A 26776-nucleotide genomic window follows, 5' to 3' on the forward strand; every position below is an offset into this window, starting at 1 on the left:
CAATGGCAATTTTAAATGATAGATTGAAGTGGAGTGAAGAAAATAAAGGCCCAAAGGCTTGCCCCTCCCATCTATTCCCAAAAGTGAAAGGAAGCACATACCCCTTGAGATTGAGCCTTGCAAGGACTTGGAAGGAAGGGGGAAAATGAAGTTATGGCACTTTACACCAGTTGGGGATCTGTCCCTTAGATGGTCCATGCTGAGTGAAGTGTCAGAAGTGATCACTTCTTACATCTAGTTACAAGATATTAATTAGGTAAAAATGTGATTTAGCCTGACATATCTTAAGAATAAATTGAACACTGTTCTATTTGGTTTCTTTACATTTAAACAGAAGCTGAAATGCTTCATACAATTTGTATGAATATGGTGTACAGCCATTTTAAAATGGGACATAATTACAAACTGATACAATCACAGGACAACATTTTTAAAGATGTAGATACAACACTGGCTTCTTGTTGAAGTTTAATATTTTTAGCGAGAAAAAACACAAAGATGAGCAGTTGAGCGCAGGTTTTTAATTTTAAATAAGTTTCAATGGTACTATAAAATCCACGTAGACTGCTTGAACTTTGATTACTCCACCAATTTTCTTTAGTGGGGTGATTTACTGTATCTTTAAGACATGACTAGAGTAAGACAGCACTTCAAAAGACCTGATTCAAGTTTATGTTTTCCAAAAGAAAGGATTCTGAGCCAGCCGTCTCTGAAAGTTCTCATACCTAGAATGGAAAAAAAGGTCACAATTAAAATGGCTTCCCAATGATGCATCTCAAGAATTTTAGCTTTCAATTTTCCATAGCATTACTTAAGAACTAGCCTAGATCACAGATTAAGTCATCTGTACAGTGGTATGATTTAAGTATTTACCCCACACACAGCATGGAAAACTGTTTAAATATATCCTTCCCCTGGATTGTGTTCTCAAGCTCTGCTTTCCCAGTCATGCTTCAGGCACTTTGATATGAGATATATATTACATTAGGTCATTACTTTTAAGATGCAGCTGATTAAAACTTAACAAAACCAAAACATTTAATGAATTACATACTAAACTACATTAAAAGAACATTATTCAGGTTGCAAAGTCAAACACTCAACAGTTAGAAAATGCCAGTTTAAGGTTACCCATGTACCCTTAATTCTGTCCCTTTGAGAGTCCATCCTGTGCAATAAATGAGGCTATTGATCTTGTGGAAAACATATTTGATTATGTAATTGAAGACTAATGTGTAAGAGTCATCCTCCCTCAATTTATAGGAAGAACACCAGATTGCCATTTTTTCTATCTTCTTATGTATGTATACCTTGACTTTAGCACAGCTTTTGATACTGTCTCACACAGTATTCTTATCAGCAAGTTAAAGAAGTATGGGTTGGATGAATGGACTATAAAATGGATAGAGAACTGGCTAGAGCATAGGGCTCAACGAGTAGTGATCAATGGCTCCATGTCTAGCTGGCAACTGGTCACAAGCGGAGTTCCCCAGGGGTCGGTCCTGGGGCCGGTTTTGTTCAACATCTTTATTAATGATCTGGAGGATGGGGTAGATTGCACCCTCAGCAAGTTTGCGGACGACACTAAGCTGGGGGGAGTGGTAGATACCCTGGAAGGTAGGGATAGGATACAGAGTGACCTGGAGGATTGGGCGAAAAGAAATCTAATGAGGTTCAACAAGGACAAGTGCAGAGTCCTCCACTTAGGAAGGAAGAATCCCATGCACAGCTATAGACTGGGGACCGACGAGCTGGGCAGCAGCTCTGCAGAAAAGGATCTGGGGGTAACAGTGGATAAAAAGCTGGATATGAGTCAGCAGTGTGCCCTGGTTGTCAAGAAGGCTAATGGCATATTGGGCTGCATTAGGAGGGGCATTGCCAGCAGGTCACGGGAAGTGATTATTCCCCTCTATTCGGCATTGGTGAGGCCGCATTTAGAATAGTGTGTCCAGTTTTGGGTCCCCCACTACAAAAAGGATGTGGACAAGTTGGAGAGAGTCCAGCGGAGGGCAACCAAAATGATTAGGGGGCTGGAGCACAGGACTTATGAGGAGAGGCTGAGGGAACTGGGCTTGTTTAGTCTGCAAAAGAGAAGAGTGAGGGGGATTTGATAGCGGCCTTTAACTACCTGAAAGGGGGTTCCAGGGAGGATGGGGCTAGGCTGTTCTCGGTGGTGGCAGATGACAGAACAAGGAGCAACGGTCTCAAGTTGCAGGGCGGGAGGTCTAGGTTGGACATGAGGAAAAAGTTTTTTACTAGGAGGGTGGTGAAGCACTGGAATGGGTTACCTAGGGAGGTGGTGGAATCTCCATCCTTAGAGGTTTTTAAGCTGAGGCTTGACAAAGCCCTGGTTGGGATGATATAGTTGAGGTTAGTCCTGCTTTGAGCAGGGGTTGGACTAGATGACCTCCTGAGGTCCCTTCCAACTCTAATATTCTATGATTCTATGTTAAAGTGACAGTAGTTTAAGCCCCAAAATTTATGTTTTAAGAATACAAGTCCATTTCACAAAAATCCAGTGTTGAATTCGAAGAAATAAAAATAATGGGCTTTTAGATGTTAACATTCCCTACAGTGTGTTAATTCTTAGTGAAATTAACTATTTACAGACCATCCTAGTTCCACTGTTACTGCCATCTTGGACAAGGATCATAAATGAGGAAAACAATTTTTAAAATCGAAGTTAATAATCCAAGGGATTCCCAAGACAGAAGATAATATATGATTTATTGTATCACCTTTTCAATAAGATATACCACAGGCTTCGATCCTACAGAAGCCAAAAACAATCTTCAAAATCCTCACTTCAACACGAGTTGCTCAGACTTCACAGATGCCATTGATGAGAGAGTCCATTGCCACAGGAAAGAAATACTGTCACCTCTGGAAAGACCTGATACAACTTCAAATGAGAGCAGCGCATGAAGGTCTTCAAACTCTTGCTCCAACTAGATCAAACTAAAGGTACCTTATATGGCTGTAATCAGATTACTAAATCAATTAAAACTCATCAACTAAAGAGATCGTTTGGTCCTATCCAGTTCTGGTCTACTATAGTTTTTCTATTTCTAATTTTTTTTAAATGTATTGTTATAGCCTGTACTCACCTCCAGAATGCCCATACTGGCCACACTCTGCATGTTCCCTTGGTGGCCTGGTGCAGAGCGATGGTGCATCCCTGCCTCTACGGCCTTTCAACAAACTCAGCGAAGCTTTTATGTAGTGAACCATGCTCCTTCAAGAGCCTAACATTTAACCAAAGGTCAGAAGAACACTCAAGCAAGTTTTTACACCAGCATCCTAGCTGGGGAAAAAAGGGGCGAACGGGCATAAATTAATCTTTGTCTGTCTGTCCCACCTGAGTCCATCTATCCATGTCCACCATCTAGGTTCTTTACCAGTAAAGCCCTCTCAACCCGGTAGCCTCTTCTAGAGTCAGACCACCTGCTATCACCTGGGGAAGTGTTCCTTCTCTGGAATGAGGACCTCTAGAGAAGTTAAACCACTCCGGATCGTCTCTGGCACAGAGTGTAGCTCTCCAGAAACTGGACTTCCTGCAGTTATCTAGAAAGGTCCTTTTGCTGGGACTGGGCCTCCCTAGGGGCTTTGCTGCTCATAGCCTTTCCCTTTTGGAACCAGGAACTCCTTTCCTAGGTCCACTTTCCTGTTGAGCTCCCTAAACAACTCACCTGAGAAATCCATCCTTCCAGAGCTTCCTATGTTCTGGAACTTCCTGACTGAGCCTTCAATCCTTTTAGGCCTAAGCATTCCTTAGCTAATTATCAATCATCCAGCCACCTGAAGAAAAGCTCTGTGTAGGTTGAAAGCTTGTCTCTCTCACCAACAGAAGTTGGTCCAATAAAAGATATTACCTCACCCACCTTGTCTCGCTAATATCCAGTCATCCAGGCAATTAACTACTCACAGATGGATCTGGTCTGGCTCATTCTCTTTTTGCAGAACCTATTACAGATAGGCTGGGTGCCTGACCCCCCCTCAAAGTCCAGCTTCCCTGTGACAGTTATTAAAACTGTATCAGGACTTGACCAGTCACCAGCCTGACCACTTGTTTAACTCCTTTCCCCTACCCTTTGTTTCTCTTTCCAAGATCTTGCTTTCCTTTTTGTTTGTACAGTGCCTAGCACATTGGCAGTGCTATAAGAATCGAAGGATAAGAATGGATCAACTATACTCAGGTAAATCTTAGGATTTCAAATTCCAAGTCCAAAGGAGACCCATTAACTATATTAAAAGCCCCACTCCCCCACCTCCTGATCTACACTGGCTAAGAACTGTTACCCAAACCAATTTGGGGCAAGTTTTTAACTAGTTAGGCTGAACTAATTTAACATACTTTGCCTGCTCGTGCTTGATGGTCAAAGCACATTCAGGCAGTTCGAATCAAGTAGCATTTTAAAACGTGGTCTAGGTGTACCCACATGTACCCTAGGCCAAGAGGTGATGACTTTGTGGGGAAGAGTGTTCACACAATGTTGTTAACTTCTGAGAACCTGAGAGGTGGGTGTTTTAGTGCAATCCCCTTTTAGGTTTTCAGGCATAACAGACATTGATTGTAGCCCAACCAGAGGCAGTGTGTTCTGCCTTCTGATAGTGAGTACCATTATACAGAGCAAAAAAGGCTTTTGGAATCAGCCACATACTGTAGATAGGGGTTAAACTGCCTGGTGGCAAACAAGAGTGAGATAGATACAGCATTTTAATTATCCAAGTTTAGTAACTAAAGAGGACATATAGAATAAAATACATGCAACTATTGTACTGAAGACTTGCAAAGTCAACAGGAGAACTTTTAGTTAAGCATTTTCAAAGTACTATTGCTGTATGCCGTGACAGTTAATTCAATGCTATGAAACCAGTGATTTTGGTGCCCAGAAATAAGCTTATTGCTTGAGATATTTTCCTTTACCATTTCAGAACCACATTTGCAGGGATGAAAGCTTCAGAGGGATTTGGTGTCATCTGGGCCTGAGTGACAGCAAACGATGAAGCAAAATTATAGAAGCTATCCAGCATCTTCTGAGTGAACTGAAATACAAAAATACACATTGTAAATCAAATCCATATTTAGAACTTTGATAATGCTTTTCATATCTAAAGTGCTGTTCAAATGATTAGCTAATCCTCAAGACCTATGTTGGGTGGATTAAATCTTCCTTTTACAGATGGGGGAAAGGAAGGCAGAGAGGTTAAGTGAAAAGGAAGTCATTGTTAGAGAGAATTAGATCTAGAGTTACTAGCTCCCAGTCCTGCCCTAAGACACTGCCTCTCTCAAGAGATCTCTTAGAATCTTAATATTTGACTTTTATTCAGTTATTGTTTCTTTTCAAAGGATTAGTTTCCTGGAGTAAGTTTCCGAAGGAAAGCCTTAAATGACCTCAAGATAAACAAAAATAAAGTTTGTAAAATCTTATGTGACTAATGGAAGATGTAATGATAAGACTTGGGCTTTGTCAGAGCGTAACGTCTTGCAAACATGTGGACAGAGCTCTACGTGGTGGCTTCACAGATGTCTAAGAGGGGTACGCCCTGAAGAGACGCTACAGTTGTGGCTTGAGCTCTCATAGAGGGGGGAAGTTTGACAGCTGATAAATGGATATGTTTGCATTCTGTTCTACCTATTCACCCAGAATGTTTCTGAAGATGGCGTGACTCTGACTCTCTCTACTATAGCGACAAATAGCCTCTGGGACTTTCTGAATGGTTTTGTTCTCAGCAGGAAAAGGCCAAGACTTGTCAAACGTCTAAAGAGTGGAGTCTATGCTCTTCTTTAGATGTGTGTGGCTTCAGGAAGAATACAGGTAAGTGAATGGATTGGTGACGGTGAAATTCTGAAATCACTTTGGGGATAAATTTGGGGTGCGGGTGGAAAGAAACTATATCTTTGTGAAATACTATATACAGAAGGTCTGTCATAGAATCATAGAGTTGGAAGGGACCTCAGGAGGTCATCTAGTCCAACCCCCTGCTCAAAGCAGGCCCAACCTCAGTTAAATAATCCCAGCGAGGGTTTTGTCAAGCCGCAGCTTAAAAACCTCCAAAGATGGAGATTCCACCACCTCCCTAGGTAACCCATTCCAGCACTTCACCACCCTCCTAGTGAAAAACTTTTTTCTAATGTCCAACCTAGACCTCCCCCACTGCAACTTGAGACCGTTGTTCCTTGTTCTGTCGTCTGCCACCACTGAGAAAAGCCTAGCTCCATCCTCCCCGGAACCCTCCTTCAGGTAGTTAAAGGCTGCTATCAAATCCCCCCTCATTCTTCTCTTTTGCAGACTAAACAAGCCTAGTTCCCTCAGCCTCTCCTCATAAGTCTTGTGCTCCAGCCCCCTAATCATTTTGGTTGCCCTCCGCTGCACTCTCTCCAACTTGTCCACATCCTTTTTGTAGTGGGGGACCCAAAACTGGACACACTATTCTAAATGCGGCCTCACCAATGCCGAATAGAGGGGAATAATCACTTCCCGTGACCTGCTGGCAATGCCCCTCCTAATGCAGCCCAATATGCCATTAGCCTTCTTGACAACCAGGGCACACTGCTGACTCATATCCAGCTTTTTATCCACTGTTACCCCCAGATCCTTTTCTGCAGAGCTGCTGCCCAGCTCGTCGGTCCCCAGTCTATAGCTGTGCATGGGATTCTTCCTTCCTAAGTGGAGGACTCTGCACTTGTCCTTGTTGAACCTCATTAGATTTCTTTTCGCCCAATCCTCCAGTTTGTTTAGGTCACCCTGTATCCTATCCCTACCTTGCAGGGTATCTACCACTCCCCCCAGCTTAGTGTCGTCCGCAAACTTGCTGAGGGTGCAGTCTACCCCATCCTCCAGATCATTAATAAAGATGTTGAACAAAACCAGCCCCAGGACCGACCCCTGGGGCACTCCACAAGTTCACCAACCCTCCTTGCCAACATGATGGCTACAAGAAAGGTGGTTTTCATGGAGAGAAGGAACCTGGAGGCAAGTCACAAAGGATTCAAAGGGGGAAGGGGCTGTGTTAGAATCAAAAGAATGAGATTCAAGTCCCATTAGTGTGTTATCTTTCAAGAGGAGGTGGGAAAGGTCTTATCAGGCCTTTCCAGAATCAAGCAGTTAGCGAGTGTGCAAAAATAGAGCAGCCCTTCGTAGGGGTGACATGTATTGACAGCCGCCAAGCGAACTGACAGGGAACTGAGGAATAGGCCCAATGTCTTCAAAGAGAGGATATAGTCTAGGATTAGTGGGATACCTGTAGCTTCTAGTAGAACGGTTCTCTGCTGTGTCCAGGATGAAAAGCGTTTCCATTTAGACTGGTAACATTTCCTAGGTGAGTCTTTTCTGCTGTTAGAGAGGATGTCTCACCCGGCCAAGGAGCACACCCATTCTAGGACTGACGACCATACAAATACCACACCTTGAGGTGAAGCAGTAGTGGATTGGGATGTCTGATCCTCCCATTGCACTGGGTCCGGAGCTTGAGGAAGATCAGGAGGGCAATCAGGGGACAAGATGACAGGCGCAGGAGGTTTAGGAACCACAAGTGTCTGGGTCAGAAAGGGGTGATCAGGATGATTGTTGCTCTGTGCTGTTGTATCTTGCATAGCACTCGTGGCAGAAGTGATAGTGGAGGGAAAGCATTGTTGAACTTGTCTGACAAGGAAAGAAGGAGATCACCACCCTGGGAGCAGTAACCTAAGGCTCCACTGGAGTAATATGTGGCGCACTTGTTGGTCCAGAAAGTGACTAGATTCCTGGTCAGGGTTTTCTCATCATGTGAAAATGTCATGAACCCCTTTGTTGTGGAGCTCCCACTTGTGGTCCATCATGGTCTGCTGAGGGGGTTTGCAAGCACTTTCTTTATCCCTGGAAGTAGACTGCAGATAGGGTGCTCTAATTGCTGATGCATCAGTTCCAGTACACAGGGAGGCAGACCTTGCTCCCCCTTGTCTGTTGACGTGGAAGACCATCGTAATGTTGTCTGACATCATAAGGACATACATAGTAACAGTGGATGAAAGGAAGAAGGAACTTGCACGCCTTCCATACTGCCCGTAGTTCCAGGACACAGATGTTCATTCTGGGCTCTCGAGATGTCCATTTTCCCTGTCTTATGTGGTTGCCCACATGAGCTCCCCAACCTAGTAGGGACATATCTGTAATGATGACCTTGTGAAGAGGAGAGAAAGGGGACCCCTACACATATGTGAGGAGGATTCCTCCACCATGGAGGGAAGTAAGTATCTTGGTGGGAACTGTCTGTGTGAGGTTCATAAAATGGTGGCTTGGGGAAGTAAACCGATTGTAGCCATGCCTGAAGGCAATGAAGGCTTTTGTCTTGCAAATGGAGTGACATAGGTGCACAAAGCCATGTCTGTCCCTCCTCAGCCACGTTTTGACCTTTACTCAACGGCTGCTCATGATGTGAGCTATGATATCATTCATGGTCTGGAACCTGTCTGTGGGCAAATACGCCCTTGCGGTGATAAGAGTTCTAGGTTCCCCTGCTGAAGTTCAAAGATTGCATGGGAGTAAGAATAGATTTTTCGATGTTCATGCTGACCCCTCCCCAGTAAGGAAAGGAGATGGAACATCATAGAGATTGACGTAAAAGGCTTCGTTGCAAGATTTGTCGGCGAGAAGCCAGTCGTCAAGGTAAGGGAAGACAAAGAGGGCATGGTGTCTGATGTGAGCTGCTACCACAGAAAATACCTTGGTAAAAACTCTGGGGGCAGTGGCTATACCAAAGGGTAGAACTCTGTACTAGAAGTGGTCAGAGCCCACCGTAAATCAGGGAAGTCTTCTGTAGGTGGGATGAATATCCATGTGAAAGTACACATCCTTCATATCAAGAGTCATGAACCATATGCCCTTTTCTAAAGAGGAAATTATCACTGCCAACATGACCATACAAAATTTGAGTTTGAGAATAAAGTAGTTGAGGTGGCAGAGGTCTAGAATTGGTCTCCATAAGTCTTTCTTCTTGGGTACGAGAAAGTAGGCAAAGTAAAAACCTGCCACTTGATGTTGCGGAGGAATGCATTCCATTATTCCTTGTTGCAGTAAGAAGTTCAGAGAATTGTTATGAGAGTGGTCCCCAAAGAGAGTTCAGGAGAGTGGCTCTGGAGGAGGTAGCATTGCAAACTCAATCATACAGCCAGAGTGGATGAAATTTAGCACCCACTTTTCCATTGTTATAGCACTCCAGGTGTCAAAAGAATGCTAGATGACCCCCGAATGTAGCATTAGGGCTGGGATGTCCTGGGCTCAGTGATTCACAGCTCTCAAGCTTGCATCGAAAGTATCATCCAGCCAGAGGTTAGGACTGAGATTTGACACTGGCACGGACAACACAGGGAAGCGGGACTTTTGAATCCTCTACTTTTTATGTGGTGCTTCGTAGGGTCTCTGATGGTAGAAGTGTTGGGCCCTACACCATGAGGTCAATTGTCTGTGGAACTTCTTTTTAGGGGCAGGTGTGTATATAGCCAATGATCAAAGGGCAGTCCTAGAGTCTTTCAGGGTGCATAGGGACTCCATCTTCTGATTCAAGTGGGGAAATTCATTGAAGGGGAGGTCCTTGATCGTATTCTGGACCTTCCTGGGGAACCCTGAGGCACAAAGCCAGGACTCCCTTCGCATAACAATGGCAGTAGCTATGGCTTGAGAGAAAGTATTGGCCACATTGACTACAGAGTAGAGGGTGGTTCTGGCTATTAGTTTTCCTTCCTCTATCAGAGCTTGGAAACAGGAACAATCATGCTGTGGGAGGCTGTTGGCGAATTCCTCAAACTTAGTGTAGTTCAGGAAATCATATTTAGCAAATAGCGCTTGATATTTGGCTAACCTGAACTGAAGACTGGAGGACAATTAAACCTTTCTCCCTAGCAAGTCTAAGCATTTATCCTCCTTGTCCACAGGAGTAGATCTGGGGTGCTGTTGCCTGAACCTTTCCTGAACCACCAACGAGTTGGGAGCTGGGTGAGAAAATAAGAACTCTGAACTCTTAGCTGATACATAATAGCATCTTTCTGCCCTCTTGGGGGTAGGTGCACAGGTGGTGATGGTGTACCACATTGTCCTAGCCAGATCCAGGATGGTCCTGATGAGAGGGAGGGCTATTCTCGTAGGTCTAGTAGTATGAAGGATGGCCAAGAACTTGTGTTAGGAGTCCTAGTCCTCCTCTAGTGGAATCTGAAGTTCCCTGGAAACTCTGCAGAGGTGGTCTTGGAATTGTCTAAAGTTGTCTGGAGTGTGGGAGGGGGCGGGGAGGAGATCCCAAAGCCATCATCCAGCGATGGTGATGGCAATCTGGCCGGTTCAAGCAGAACTGCCAGAATCAGAGTATAATACTCCTCCTCTTCTATTGGATCTGGGGATAAATTTGACGGCTCTCTCATAGGGGAGGCAGGTGACAACTCTCTAGCAGACTGGATAGATTCTGAAGGGGCCAAGGTCCCCAGTATGGCCAATAGGTGGGGTTGATGGGTGGTAGCAGGGGGTCTCAATGGCATGGGGTATCAGTGATCCCAAGCCAGGTGAGACAGTACTTGGTCCCAGAGTCATGTAGGCCTCCTGAGGAATGTGGAGCAGCAGAGTGGGAAAAGCAGTTCCTCTGATGGTTCCATGTCTCTTGAGCAAGAAAGAGTTGACTAGTTCCAATGGTGGTACCGTCGGTGCCAATGGAGAGGAGTACATTGTGTATACGTGGGGGTGATAAGTTCCATCCTACCAGCTAATGTCTCAGAGGCGACATGAGCTCTCTGGAAATGTAGGATCCTGATGGATGGGGAAGGTTCTGGATCCAGGTGAGCAAAAATATCCTGTGGTGCAGCCACGGATCCAGACCTCCCTGGTGCAAGAGGGACTCTTTCGGTCCAGGCCACTGGTACCGGCAATTGTGATGCTATCTGGCAGTGATCAGTTTTTGCCAGTGCTGGAGGGTCTCTGGTCTTACCTGGAGCCGGGGATGATGCTACTGATGAAGCACGGTGTGGAGCCAGCAAAACCTTATGTTTCTGTGCTTTCTTGTAGCGTCTATGGGACTTAGTAAGTTAAATGTCCTCATGAGCTAAGCCAATGGGTTTGCTTGATATCTGCACATCTGATATCTTTGAAATAGACTTCAAGGAAGAATTACTTCCATGCGTCCTAATTTCCCAACTAAGCCTCACTGTGAGGTCTGTGGGGGTGGATCCTCTGGCACTGGAGTCACACTTTGCAGCAGGAGGTGCACTCCTTGCTGATTCAGGCCAATGTATGGGGGGGGTGGGGTGGAGGAGAAGGGGGAACTCCCATACTTTCAGCAGTTTTAGAATTAGATTAGGCTATCAAACTACCCAAAAGTTATTAAAACTTCAAAAACTATGAACTATTTACAGTTAAACTAATATTGTTCTTCAGAAACTATATCAGAGCTGAGGACACTAAAGGTTCCAACCTGGACCATGCAGGGGCGAGAAGAAACTGAAGCAACAGTCAGTCTGTCCCACCCTTTATCACCTCAGTCGGAAGCACAAGGCAATATGCGCGGATCAATAGTCAATACTTACAAATTCTCTGACTCCAGGCACATGGTGCACATGCGTAACCCACAGTGGAATACAATAGGGAAAATCATTCAAAGGAAAATAATTCAAATTCAATGCAAGTTAATTCAATTTAATTTTAATTTGGTATAAATGAAGATTAAACAAAGTGGAACAACCAATTATCAAAAACGGTTTCCAATCATATCACCTTTTTATACAGGCCAATTGCAACTGTTCCCTTTGCAAACTTGTCTTTAACTAGTAATTCATCCTAGTCATAACCTCTAATGTTGGAACAACTGTGTTTCTGAGTAGTAGTATGAACCTTTTCCAGTATAACTATGTCAGCAGAGTCCCCTAGTGGAGATGCAGCGAAAGCTTACAGGAGTTTTGACAGCATAATTAAAAAACCTCCCTGAACAACATTATCTTAACATAGTTAGGTCTCTGAGGGAGAATGGTCCAGCATTGCTGTGTTGGCTAGAGGGTATAACATTTTTCCCCATACTTCTAACTGACACAGCTATGCTAGCAAAACTTTATAGTGTAGACTAATTCTGAACCACATTTTTCCTTTTTTTTTTTTTTTAGTATATTAATTGAACTTGGAATATACTTGTAAAAAGTAACGTGTATCAAATGCCTTTCCCTTAACTGTAACTACCAACAAAAGACATTAGCTGCTTTGTAAATTATCCCACACGACACATTATCTTAGCAGTGCAACAAACAGCAATGGAAGATTTGGTCCTTCCGAGAAATATTGTTCAGAATATTTCCTGTTTTCCTCCTCTCCCTTCCCAAGCATGCATAGTATATTTACATAAAAACAGAATTTTTTTTAAGTGTGCTAGTTACTCTTGTTGAGTATTCCTCACTTGAAAATCACTCTGAAGTTCATCACCACCACAGCTAGTTGTGATAGCAGACTGGCAATGACAGCAGACTGGCAGATGGCAGTGAAGACTGTCATTAATACTGCTAATATGCTATGCTTTTCCAGAAGCAAAGCTAGGAAATGTGACGATGCTGTGTATCGGCATATTGCAACAGCAAGAAGCAGGAGGAACCAGCCAGCTAAGGCAGAAGAAGCCTGCTGATGGAAATATCAGCCTCAAGCCCAGGTCAACTGCTTTGGCCATTCCATTGCTCCCCAAGTAACAGCCCTGAGTTTCAACGTTCAGTGGGGTCTTGGGTCAAAAGTAAGTTTCTTTAGAGTATGTCAGTGACAAATTTGGAGCTGCTCTATAATAATTTATAAATACTGTATTTTATTGGAATATTTACATATGACTACATTGGTTTAGACCAACAAGACTGTCTGAAGAAACAGGCAGGAAAGAAAACGGTTCAAGATAAGCCATCCTTCAGCAAACACTTGAGCTGTTAAAGGCCAATGCCAGAATCATTGCCTTATTATCCTGCTGTGCCTACAGGATTGTTTTTAAACAGAAGAGTCAAAGCTTGGGAACACAGAAGAACCAAAAACTATAGCAGGATTTAAATGGGACTATAGGTGGCATGGTCCAGCCCGCAGCAGCGTGACCCTTCCTCAGGCCCAGGCTCCGAGGAAGGCCACAGCACCTTTGTCAAGGGGAATAAGCTCCCTGTTTAGGAGTCTGTAGTCCCGGCCCTAGGCGGGGTGGACTTCTCCGGCAGTCTATAGCCCCCTAGCTCTCATGTAGGGCAGGGCTGGTAAGGGGTCTGCGGCTCCCCAGCCTTCCAACAGGTGGGGTGGGCCAGCAACCTATTGACCCCAGCCTTCAGACAGGGTGGGGCAGACGAACAGTCTGTTGCCCCTGGTCCTCAAGTAGGCGGGGCAGGTACAGTCTACAGCCCCCAACCCTCAGGCCAGGCAGGGCTGGTGTGGCAATCAATAGCCCCTGGCCCTCAAGAGGGCGGGGCAGGTCTAGTGGTCTATAGCCCCCACCTTACAGTCAGGTGGGGCTGGCAAAGCTTGGGGTCCTCTGGCCAGCAGTGTAGAGGATGCCAAGCACTCCCGGGGTGGTTAGGGAAGGGGGACGCAGGCCCACCCGACTCCACTGCGTCCCAGCCCAGGGCCCTGTCAGTGGCAAGGCCGTTTGTCACTGAGTCAGTGGGGTTCCAGCCGCAACATACTGACAAGAGTTTCATCCCTGACTCAGCCACTTGCTAGTTGGCTGTCCCTGGGCCACTTCCTCCCACCCAATCCCCGGGTACCTGCAGCCATGTAGCTCCCTCCAGATCGCTGGGGGAGGCGATGAGCGGGCGTCCAGCAAGTCCCTCACCATCGACCGGCAGCAGGTCCAGAAATTCCTCAGGGCTGTCTGCGGAAGGTAGCTCCTCCAGGTCACAGGGCCCCAGGGGTTCCTCCGGTCCACAAGGTTCAGTTCATGCCGGTGGGTCCTCCATGCCAAGCAGCTCCTCCAGGTTAGGGCCGGCCTCAGGGGGTTTCTCTCACCCAGCGGGCTTGGGTAGCTGCTCCTAGTCACTCGGGCCCGGCAATTTTGGCAGGCTTTGGATGCTCCGGTTGGTGGGGCAGTTGCGCCAAACAACCGCAGGGCCTGGATCAGGCCTAGGCTGCAGCCTCTGGGAAGACACGTCTGCCTCCAGTGGCAGCCTCCCCCTCGACTGAGCTGCTAGGCCTGTCTTTTATATGTCCTACCCCGGCCCTGGCTCCACCCCTCTGCTTCTGGGTGGCTTGGCCTGCAGGGCCTGGTTCTGTTCAGCAGTGGCAGAGCGACCCTTCCTCGGGCCCAGGCTCCAAGGAAGGCCACAGTGCCTTGCTACACACCCCGCCCCTCAAGTCCAGCTCCCGATCTCCAGGGCTGGCCTGCTCCCCTTCCCCTAAGTGGGACAAGGCATCCACGTTGGCGTGGTCTTTACCTGCTCGATGTTGAATGGTAAAGGCAAAGGGTTGTAGGGCAAGGTACCAGCGCATTACCCAGGCGTTTGTCTCCATTTGGTGGAGCCAGTGGACGGGTGCATGGTCTGTGATCACTACGAATGGGCTGCCGAGGAGGTAGTACCTCAGGGCCTCCTGCGCCCACTCTACTGCTAGCACCTCCTTCTCGATTGTTGCATATTTCTGCTCCCTAGGAAACAGCTTGCGACTTATGTACAAAACGGGATGCTCTTCTCCGTCAACGTTCTGGGTGAGAACGGCCCCCAATCCGACAGCTGAAGCATCTAATTGCACCACGAAGAGGCGGTTGAAGTCAGGTCTGTAGCGCACGGGCTCGCAGCACAGTGCATTCTTTAGGGCAGTAAAAGCCTTGTCACACTCCGGTGTCCAGACTTGGAGAGGCTGGTCCTTCCTTAGCAGGTCTGCGAGTGGCGCGGCAATGGTGGCAAATTCGGGTACAAATCTCTGATAGTAGCTGGCCAAACCTAGGAATTGCCACACCTGTTTCTTGTTGGTCAGGGCCGTCCTGCAGGGCTTGCACCTTCCCGATCAGTGGCCATAGGGTCTCTCGGCCAAGGGTGTACCCAAGGTAGGTGGTCTCCCACCACCTTATGTGGCATTTTTGGGGATTTGTTGTTAGCCCTGAATTCTGCAAAGTTGCCACCTGCTTCAGGTGGTCACTCCAGGGGCGGTTATATACCACTATGTCGTCTAGACAGGCTGCAGCATAGTTCATGTGAGGTCCCAAGAGTTGGTCCATTAGCCGCTGAAACGTCGCAGGTGCCCCATGGAGTCTGAAGGGCATCCTTACAAACTGGTACAGCCCACTGGGGGTCGCGAACACAGTCTTCTCCTTCGAGCTGGCCTTGAGGGGGATCTGCCAGTACCCCTTTGTGAGGTCAAGTGTGGTGAAATACTGAGCCTCCCCAAGCCGATCGAGTAATTCGTTGATCCTTGGCATGGGATAGGCATCGAACTTGGAGATGGTATTCACACACCAAAAGTCGATACAGAATCTACGTGACACATCGGGTTTTGGGACCAGCAAAATGGGGCTTCGTCATTCGCTGGTGGAAGGTTCAATCATCCCAAGTTTCGACATTATGCGAACCTCTTCTACTGCGGCCTGTAGATGACGGGGGAGAAGGTGATCTTGCGCCAGCCCGAACCACCTCACCAGGGCGAGTCTGGATGGTGTGGTACACCCGAGTGGTTTTCCCGGGAGTGGTGGTAAATGTGGTGGTGAAAGTCTCCACCAGTCATTTCGCCCATCACCTCTGGGCCTTCGATAGTTCGGCACCCAACTGGGGCTCCCCGGGGTCTTCCCGTGCAGGTATTTGCAGTCCCAGATCTGGATCCGAGGGAGTGAAGGTTGATGAACAGACCCTCCCGCTCTCCCCATGGCTTCAGCAGGTTAGTGTGGTACACCTGCTTCTTCTTCCACCGGTCGGGTTGTCTAACCTTGTAGTTCACTGGGCCGACCTGGCGGATGATCTCGTATGGCCACTGCCATCGGGCCAGGAGTTTGGACTCGGCAGAGGTGAGTAGCATGAGGATCCAATTCCCTGGCTCAAAGGAGCGGGTGCGCACACCCTGATGGTAGGTCCAGGCCTGGGTGGCTTGGGCGGTTTGCAGCCTTTCCTGGGCTAGAGGCCCGGCCTCTTGAAGGCACTCTCGCAGGTCCAGGACATACTGCAGCAGCCCCTGCATGGGTGAGGGGGCCTGCTCCCATTGCTCCTGACTTAGATCTAAGATCCCTCTGGGCTGTCGGCCCTACAGCAGCTCAAAAGCAAGAACTGGGTAGAGGCCTGTGGAACTTCCCGGATGGCTAAGAGTAGGGGATGGATCAGCTGGTCCCACCTCCACAGATCCTCTGGGGCGAACTTCCAGAGCATGTGTTTCAGGGTCCGGTTAAACCTCTCAACCAGCCCATCAGTCTGTGGGTGGTATATGGAGGTCTGAAGTTTCCTGATCCCAAGGATCTCACATACTCCTCAGGGCTGTCTGCAGAAGGTAGCTGCTCCAGGTCACAGGGCCCCAGGGGTTCCTCTGGTCCACGCCGGTGGGTTCTCCATGCCAGGCAGCTCCTCCAGGTCAGGGCCTCAGGGGGTTTCTCCCACCCAGCGGGCTTGAGTAGCTGCTCCCAGTCACTCGGGCCCAGCAATTTTGGCAGGCTTTGGAGGCTCCGGTCAGCGGGGTGGTTGCACCAAACAGCTGAAGGACCTGGTCAGGCCTAGGCCGCAGCCTCTGGGCAGACACATCTGCCTCTGGTGGCAGTCTCCCCCTGATTGAGCTGCTGGGCCTGTCTTTTATACTTCCTGCCCTGGCACTGGCTCCACCCCTCTGCCTCCAGGTGGCTTGGCCTGCAGAGCCTGGTTCTGTCCAGCGGGGACAGAGCGACCTTTCCTTGGGCCCAGGCTCCAAGGAAGGCCACAGCACCTTGCTACAGGGACCCTTTTTCCATCAGGCCCCAGCCCTGCAAGCCCTCCTGGTCTCCCTCGCCCCATGCACCGAGCCGGCTGCACAACCTGCAGCCGGTCCTCTTTCGGACCACACCAAGGAACCATCTCTACACGCTCGTGCTGCACACCCTTCACTTCCTCGCCCTTGTGTCCCGCCCTGACACCAAATGGTGGGATCTGTGCCTCCTGCGGAGGGCGAGGACCCCCAGTGGGCCAGTCTGTACTCCACCCTGACCTCACGGCCCGCCGGGACATCAGTTGGTGGCTCCTTCATGGAGCCGTGAGGACAGGCGTGACACCAACATTGCGGCATGAGGGAGACCCTGGCACACATTTATCTCAAGTACACCAGCTTGCAGCCCCTCTTCCGGCTCCTCCAGAACCTCCTGCTGAGGTTCTGGCTGCACTTCTCCCTGCACCTGTTCATCTATGCACACCCCATCCATGGCACCACAAAGTCGCGGGACTTCCTTGCCAACCTCCTCCAAGCCTTGGCCAAAATGGCCATCTACAAGATCAGGGAGAGGAGGTTGGCTGTGGGGGCGCTCTGCGACTGTGGGGCCTACTTCCATTTCCTTGTGCACTCACGCTTCTGGGCAGCGTTCCTCTGGGCAGCGTCCGCCGGCTCCTTTGACACCTTCCGGGGGCAGTGGGCGCTGTCTGAGGTTCTCTGTTCGTTGTCCCTTTCTGGTTCCCTTTGTTTAAACCTGTGACCCCCACACTCCTTCCTGGTTTTTTTCATTAATTGTCCCCCATAATTAGTTGTATTCCTAATACTTAATCAGTGACTCCTCCCCTTAGGCTGGGGGAGGGGCCTTTAGCAGTGGGCAGGCGCAAGGTTACAAATAGTACAGGGACCCTTTTCTCATAACAGAAGCAGCAGTTGTTCAGGGTAACCGGACCGAGGCTTGATATCTCAGTTAGTCAGAGGTGTGGGGGAGGGAAAATCCCCTCCCCCGAACATAGTTATGCCAGCAAAACTTCCAATGTGTATGTAGCTATGTTAATGGAAGAGGGTCTCTGTCAACACAGCTTGTTTGGGGAAGTGGTGTGCTATACTAATGCAAAAACTCCTGTTGATGTAGGCTGTGTCTGCACAAGGGGGCTATGGTAGCATAGTCTTTCTAGTGGAGACACAGCCTGGGACCTAATGGGGATGTCTGAAGATGTGAGATCTGCCTAGGCTGTATCAGGGAATGTGGTAGGAAGGGCAGGTCTACATTTAAAACGCTGCATCGGCACAGCTGAACCAATGCAGCTGCACCACTATAGAGCTTAACTGAAGAATCTCCTACATCATCAGGAGAGTTTCTCTCATCCGGATAGTTAACCCACCTCCCGGAGAGATGGCAGCTACATTGACAGCAGCAGCTCTCCCATCAAAATAGTGTTCTCTACACAGGGGGGTTAGGTCTGCATAACTACGGTGCTCAGTGGTGTGGATTTTTCACACCCATGAGAAACATAGTTATACCAATACAGTCTGTAGTGTAGATCTGGCCTGAGACTCTAGACACACATGCATGTAGGCTGTTAAAATCTTTTTCCCCTCTAAAGTTTTGTGCCTACTACTAAACAAAACAATACTTTTGTTTTAAGAAGGCTGTCCAATCACTATACACCACTGGTCTCAGACTCCCAAAGGGAAGAACCGCAGGTGCCCAAACTCAGTCAGATCTGCAGGGTAAGCAAAACTGATACAGTACTGTAGCCCAGGATGTGGTGTAAAAGTGGGGGAACTGCAAAGTTTTTACCTGAAATAGATAAAGGCACAAGGCCTAAGGCAGGTGCACTTGGAGACACCAGACAGGGGAGAGAGTTGCAGTTAACCCTGTTATTTTGAGGCAGAAAACTACCTTACCATTTGAGTTAGTGTTCCAACCTCAAATGTTTCCCATCCCGCAAGTTTAGGCACTGAATTTAAGCTCTCCCAAGAGTTAGGAGCCTCTGGAATCCTACTTTAGTTATCTTCTTAATGTGCCAAAGCCTCAGTTTCAGCTCCTGTGATAAAAAGACCTAAAATATTCTTTTAAAGGAATGTTTCTTGGATTATTAGTTGTTCTATATACATGATTTGACTGAAGAGGGAAATATACCAGCATTCTATGCAAGAGGAAGTATGCAGACTATTACAATGGCAAAAAAATATACATAATTTCTATAGTTTCCTAAGGAAAAAATCTCATCTAAAGTATTCTTCTGAATGAATAGACTACCAGATCATGGTTAGCTTGATAGCATAATAATTGGTGACTGTAGCTTCAGAACAACTTGTGGCAATTTTTCACATATACCTTCACAGAGAGCTTTATTCTTAACTGGCTCTTACGCTAATAAGCAAAAGACTGCTAGAAACAATGTTTTTAAATTACCTGAGTGAATGAGTCTACTGATGATACAGCAGCACTTGCTACAGGAGTCTGCTGAGCCAAATGTTCCAGCAATTCCACGGAGATCCCAATCTGGGCTACAGATGGAGTCTGAGGGATGTTCATTGCTCCAAAGGGGTGTTGGCTGCCTTTCCCTAAAAGAAATAGCAGAAGCAGCAGAAATGTCAGACTCGGCATCAATACAACTACTACATTAAGTTTAAAGTCACCAAGATTTCTTGTGTGTGAGGTTTCATGTTACTTGCCAAGTAGGGGTCTCTCTATGTACAGAATTATGAAAAAGTTGTGTACAGCTCACATACTAAGTGTGTGAAAAAATGCAACAGATAATTTTAAAATATAGAAATATCTTTAATTTTGCTTATAACTGAAGAGCAGAGAGAGAATCCCTAACAGAATCTTTCAGGGAAGAGTTAATCGGTTTTTAAAATCTCCTAAAAAGTAAACTAACCTCCATTGAATCAGCAAGATTCAGAAGCATTTGAACCTCTTGCTATTACTGAATTTTCCATTAGAACAGGAAGTAGGATTTTTTTTTTTTTTTTTTAAAAAGCACAGGAGCATGATTTTAATAGTATTACCCCCATACTTTAATATCCACAGAAGTGTTATAAAAAAATCCTACAGCCAACAAGTATTGATGCATAGTCCTTTGGTCCATTCATTCAAAGAAAAGATATAATAATTTTATGCCATGGATCACACAGCTATTATACAGCATTTATCTTTAGACAGCCCCCATCGTAATCTCTGGATGCTGAATGAATTTTTGAAAAGAATGTAAACGAACAACCACCTCAAACAGCACCTTGAAGCAAATAAAAAGTAAGTGAAAGCTTGTGAGGGTTGATGCACTAAGCAGATAGACAGCTGTTTCTGAAGTTTGAGTGATCTTCAAGGCTATCCCCATGTAGCGTGCAGGGCAGTAATCCAAACTCAGCAACATAAAGCCACCAATGACTGTAGCAAGGTCCACAGAAAAAAGAAATAGTTGCAAAATAAAGAGGCCCTCTTGGTCACAAAACCATAGGATAATCCATTAACTATCAGGCTGAAAAATACTACTAAACAGTAAACCTTTTGTGCCAGCATCGTCCTAGACATCCAGCATCACTTCTGACTCTTCCAAACTGAGTTTTAACAAGTCTAAACCCCAGTCTCAGGGACTCTCCAAAAATTAAGACAATCATCTAGATTCACTGAAATCTGTCACTCCCTCCTGTTCAACATGTATGTGAAACCACAGGGAGAAGGAAAAAAAAAATTGGGGGGCTGCAATACCGTTAGAAATGAAAGATACTCACAGCTCCACGTAAGTTCTAGTGAATGTTGTAGGAGATCACCACCACAACAGAGAAGCAACTGCTCAATACGACCCTCTGGGATCATCTTAGGAGGGGAGAGCAAAGCCATTCAAGAGCTATCCCATAGTCCACAGGCCAGTAAGTGATATCACAAGCTGCTGACTGGTCTAAATGAAAGCTACACTACCACCTAGCTCAATTGCTAAAATCTCAGCCAGTGAAACTAGCACAAGTCTGTGCCCTTTCCCATCTCAAAGAAATCAAGGAAATCTAAAGACTCCATAAGACAGTTAATTCTTCAGCAAAGGCCTAAATCACTACTATGTAGGAAGCATGTACCCTGTCCTTCCTTAAGGAAGCATATCCAAAACTCTTCAACAACACCTATTTCTGAAAAAGTGGGGGGGGGGGGCCTTATGTAGAAACCCAATTAAGAGTCTGTTAATTATCCATGTAGCACTCCAATCTGCAAGGCTGTAGTTGAAGCAAATCTAGTAGTTACATTATCTGCCTTCTCAACGGCACACTAGATCTAGATTTGTTTTGCCAAACAGCAGCTATGAGCTCAAGAAGAGATGGTCCGATTCACAAGAAATATCCTCTTACTTTAACCCAAACTAAACATACCACATAAGTGTCTCAGCACCAAAAAAGGCAGTTATCAGAGCCCTCTCACTACCTCCTGATCATCTAACCAACCCACACGCTGTTGCCCTCCTCTTCCCCCAATCACCTCAAGTATCATCTCCTCAACTAATATCTGTTCGGAACATACACCTTCAGATCTCATACTGCTTCCTTAATCCAACTCCATGACTGAATATTAAAATCTGTAATGAGAAGTCTCCCATGAGAAAAGCAGATACTGGTCCTTCAATACATTAATTTACTACAAGGCAAGAAACTGTCAGAAATGGTGCTTTAACCCACTATTTGGAGATGCCTTGTGTAACCATATCTATGTCAACCTGTTCTGCAGAGAGACATTGTAGCCCTTTGCTTTATAAAATTAGGTTCTACAATAGTAGTAAATAAAGCCATTGGAAACCAGACTAACTGAAGAACATATTTAAGTCCCAGTTTTCTATGATTAGAAATGCTGATAGCAATGAAGTTGGTAGACTTTTCTGTATCTTTATGATCAGGAAATTAAATTTACAATTCCCCTTCCTCTGAACAAATCAGCTTTTCATCTGTATAAGACAATCCAACAACTTTAGAAATATACCAGTGCTCAAAATAATCACAGGCCATCAGTATACTTTAAACCAAAAAGAGTACCCATCCTCCCACTTCATGTGCAAGTCCAGGCCCTCTGTGGATTGCTGGCTCCTCTATGCAATGCTCCAGCATGCACACACATTGCTAGTATTGCACACAGCACAGACCAGGCACTTGACATTTGTCCACTTGTGAGGATAAATAAAGTTATCCTCTTATGCATGTAAGGATTATACTCTGCCATCACAACTCCTACTAAAAAACTCCACAAAAAACCATGTTTCTTTGAGAGAGCCTAGCTCTTCTATTCACAATGTAGAAATGATAGTTTCAAGGAACATGCAGTATTTTAAAATATTTGCCAAGATACAGACTATTAAATAATTTTGCATTCACGATTCTACCTTCTGCAGCAATGCTGCAAAAAATTCCAGCATTTCAAGAAAAGGGCAAGCAGGGATAGGCTCTTCATCTTGATCTTCTACTTCTCTCCCTTTGTTCAACTTTTAACCACAGCTCCCATTTCTTGGCACAGGCATTTCAGAGCACTTTCAGGTTTTGAAATGAGTTTGAGTAAAACAGAAATTGTGTATTTATTCTCTATCGATTTCAATTAATCAAATGCAGACATGGTTTTATGCCACAAGTTTTGAAAGGGGAGACTAAAGATTCATGTAAATCACAGCACTGGTTAGCACCAAGTTAAGGGGAGCAAAATGGTGACCTATACTTTTAAGTATTACCCCCCCTTTTCATCTCACGTCTACAATCAAATTATATGCTCTTGGCACCAAGGAGCTTATTTTTCCTCTTGTACTGCAAGATGCCTACCACTTTTAGGCACAGTTTAAAAAAAAAAAAAAAAAAGCAAGCTTTCCCACTTTATGAGGGGAACATCATTTTTACACTCCCCTTGCTGGTGACAGTCAAATGTAATCTGTCTAAATTAGTCACTGTTCAAAGGTGGATGTGCAAGCTGGCATACAAAGTAAGCAAACAGTTTACAAGCAGTTCCGCTTGCCCTCGTGTTATAAGCTGCTTCTGCTCTCAAGAGCAGGTGGTCGCCTACAATTGCTGTGAGAGAGAGCATTTTCCATCAGTGGCATTTTGTTCCGATTTAAATTTACTGCTTTTGGTCTGCACCTTTTTCCTTATGGCATACCTCCCTGGTAAAAAAAATACATCCCACCAGGTAGTTATGAGTACCCAGAAGAATAGTTTCAAAGATTCTAAACTCAGTTACAGACAGTCAAAACTGATCTGATCCCAGTTTTGCTACTGGAAAATAAGCAAATCTTAGAAGGGAATCACAGTATCTAGTGGGAAAAAGTCATATGCTGAAAGCAGAGGACATCTTCTGAAGATTGAAGCAGTAAGACTGGGCATCAGTTCAGTTAGGCATGACAAGGATATTCAAGTGCCTAGGGCAAAGCTAAGGGCACTTCACTCTACTGGTTCTTACTGTACCAGAATGAACTGCTAACCAGAGCCTATGTTACTAAAAACTGTTATAAGCAGCAGCTTTGATATGAGTTTGCAGGGTTGGTAGCTACCAAAACACCGTTTTAGTATATGAACGAAGTTGATGTGTAGTCACTGAAACACAAAGATCCCTAAGATGACATTGTTTTTACTTGTTCAGAGTATACCACCATTTTCTCTAACTTTTTAGATCTGATGCATATGTTGCATCAACAGCAATCAGACCTGCATGTTGGATCTTTCACCGCCTTTATTTGGCTGCAAGAAGGGCGCCTGGAGCAGTGCATGACCCTGCTTTACTTCTAAGATCCAGAGAAGGCTGCTCTTTCAGTCCCTGCTCCAGACTGTGCAGCTGCCAGAAGCTCACTCTCATATCCATTGGTTAAGTGGCTGTATATACATTTAGTACTGCAAATGGACTGCATTTAATATACAACATTCTCTTTGTGATACTGAAAAGGACTCTTGCATTAGAGACTAAGAGCCTATCTGCACCTTTGATAGAGGGTTTAAGAGGGAAAAATTATAAATGTATGATTAAAACAGAAAAGCCTTTAGATTCCCTACTAAAAATTCTGATATACTTAGGTTATCTGAAAATCCTCCAGGGAGAAGTCAGAAATATTCCTTTGATTAAGATTAATGTCTTTTGGTAGCATGAGGACAAAAATTGATCATTGCAATCTCGGAAAAGCAGGTGACTCATTACCATGGTCACTATGTTCTTGTTTTTGCTAGAGCCACTCAGGCCTGCAGAAGATGATTTGTGGTTTGATATGGTTGTCTTGTTTCCAATCAAAATGCATCTGAAGAAAAAAGATTTAGATTTGATCATTATTAGGACGCTTATCAGCATTCATAGGTTAACTAAACCTCAAAAAAGGAAGGAACAAAAGAGGGTGAAAATGTAGGAAGTCTAGGTTGTTAAGAGCCTTACATCTATATAACTATGTTACCTTCTTAAGTCCTTCTAATTGACAAAGTGAGATAATTTCTGTAATTACATCTGCCAGTCACTTATTTTGATACACCATTCTATTGTGAAAATAATGAGAGTCCTGTAGCACTTTAAAGACTTAAATTTCTGCAGGCATAAGCTTTCGTGGGCTGCAACCCACTTCGTCAGATGCATGAAATAAAAATCAGATAGGAATTATATACGCACATCCAAGGGTAAGAACCAACAATGGGGAGGGTAGGTGTGGCTTGTGGTCTTAACTTCACAATCATGTGGTAGCACAAGAGATGTAGTTAAAGATTCTGTGAGGACTTCCATTATAACATCACACTCTTCTATCTTTTCTGAAGTGCCTTTCTTTTCATGAGTTGTCTCAGTCAAAGTGATTTTTGTTTTTTGGGTTTTTTTTTTTTTTTAAGAAATTGAAATTCTTTCACCTGCTTGAATTACTGGGCATAAAAACAGATACCTTCAGCATCAAGTTTTTTAACCCAATAATACAAATAGTTGAACTAAGATCCTCCAGGAGGAAGATTGTATGAAAATTTGAGTAAGTAGTTGCAAGTGCCTCATTTAAACAAATATGAATCATCCAAGAGGTTCAAATTAGAGGTCCATTCCTGCAATCTTTTACTCAGACTGAACACTACCATTGGTTTAATTGGTAACTAACCAACTACAGTTGGGACTGCAGGATCAAGTGCTAATTTCCTCTCTTCCTATTGCTGACCTCATTATTTTCTCTGATGCACTGCTACCCTTTTGACCCACCTTTACAAAAATGGTATTTCTGATAATGCCATCCTCCACTCACCTCAGAGAGATGTGAACTTTAAAGCCTAATTGGAAAGAAAACACTCACATGCATAGGCAAAGTTTTGCTCTCTCTCCTTGGAAAAAAGGAAACTAAAGCAAAAATCTATGTCAATATTATTTTAGTGTAAATAATAAGATTCAAGAAATGCATTTAAGTCCCATAATAGTAACACAATTGCACACACTATTATTGTATGCATTTTATAGACTAACTATTAATTAAAATTACGTGCAACTTGGACACGATAATTATCTTGTGAAAGCCAACTTCTATATTCCCTGACTTTATGCTTAAGTGTGACTTTAACATGGGGTAGGATATTTAGAATTTGATCTCTCACAGCTGTACGGTTTGGCTTTAACATTTTTTAAGTTTTTTTTTTTTTTATTTTTTTTTTTTTTTTTAAACATTCCCACCCATCTGAGTAATTTTTTTGGCTACCCTGTGGCCATTAGGCAAGAAGTAAAAACCCAGGAAAGCCACCACAACTGAACTTACTTCATAACCAGTTACTGGCATAGTTAGCTCTAAACACGACCTGCATTTGCACACCTGGTTTAAAGTATTAACTGCCTTGTTACTGGGTTTTGTCTCTGCCAGAAAGCTAGGCTGGCAAATGATGGCCTTCCTGTACCTAGTTCTGCATGCATTTAGCTTTTCTACAGCATGGAAAACACTCCCAAATTGCCAGTTTTGCCAGTCATCCTTCATCTCAGCTCCGTGCATAGTAAGACATTTCAAAGTTCGTCATCAGCCCTCACTGCTCTCTGGTACCTCCCTGAGCACTCTCCTGTTGAAGCTCTGTAGGACAGCTATCCAGATTTTCCCAAAATGCCCCAATACAAACAGATAGGCAAACTGGTGGGTGCAGGTGTACAAACTCAGTTATAATACAGCTGCTGTATAAATACCAGCTGAATCATGTTGCTTATAACTGGGTCAGGTGACCATGCCTCCAACTAGTTAAGATATTGTTAGAAGTTGTGCTGTGAGATTAGATGAAGGGTTCCTCTAGCCCTCAGTAGGATTTATTCCTTTGCATTTTATACCATGGATGATGCTATCACTTTGACACTATTTCCTGTCCCCCCCAACCCCGAAGAATCTCAACTTAATCCCCAGAACGATAACTTGTGCTCAGTGCCATAAAGAGACAAAATTAAAATATAGTTCTACTCTGAATCTGTTATTGTGGTGTAGCATTTATCTCAATTACAGAGTGTATCATCCCCAGTTTACAAGAAAGAACAGTATAACTGCAAGCCTTGCAAATTCAAAGCCCAAAAGTCAAGGTTTGTTTTTTTGACTGACTTCAACAATAAAGATTCTGCAACTGAAACTTAATTAACAATTTTACTGATGTTCAAGAAAACAAAGAATACTACTTGTTCTGCCAAATTTAAGTTGGCTCTGCAGCACAAAGTAGTAAAAACATTTTACTCAATAAAGTGAGCAGATATGACTAAATACACACAGAATAAATATATGGAGTAATAAAACTATTTTTCGATCACTTCCAGACTAGAACTGTACTTTATATACTGCCATCTAGACTAAGGAAAGAAAAGAACATGACCCCTAGAAATGCCATCCTTTAAAATTTTCTCACCAAGTATTAGGGCTAATGAAAGTAAGCAGTTGGTTCTTAGTGATATTCTTTTGTAGAGCTCTCAATTGTTTTCCTTGTTCTGTCTTTAATTCTCTAACAGTAGTTGATTTCAGCACCACCGTCCT

The 26776-nt window shown here is 44.9% G+C and overlaps 1 protein-coding gene across 2 annotated transcripts in view; it reads right to left on the minus strand.

The window, feature by feature from the left end:
* Positions 1-501: 501 nt before the first annotated feature.
* HIKESHI (heat shock protein nuclear import factor hikeshi) overlaps positions 502-26776 on the minus strand; it is a 32585-nt gene continuing 6310 nt past the window's right edge. For both annotated transcript variants that reach the window (XM_067568694.1, XM_067568700.1), the window contains 3 exons: positions 19243-19394; positions 4928-5046; positions 502-725 (listed from right to left, as the gene is read on the minus strand). In XM_067568694.1, the coding sequence (XP_067424795.1) occupies positions 671-725; positions 4928-5046; positions 19243-19394 (326 nt within the window). In that variant the 3' untranslated portion in view covers positions 502-670. The remainder of the gene's footprint in view (positions 726-4927; positions 5047-19242; positions 19395-26776) is intronic.

The sequence above is a fragment of the Emydura macquarii genome, unplaced genomic scaffold (genome assembly GCF_026122565.2).
Source record: "Emydura macquarii macquarii isolate MOO-44397 ecotype Brisbane River unplaced genomic scaffold, CSIRO-AGI_Emac_v2 contig_318, whole genome shotgun sequence".
Taxonomy (NCBI): domain Eukaryota; kingdom Metazoa; phylum Chordata; order Testudines; family Chelidae; genus Emydura; species Emydura macquarii.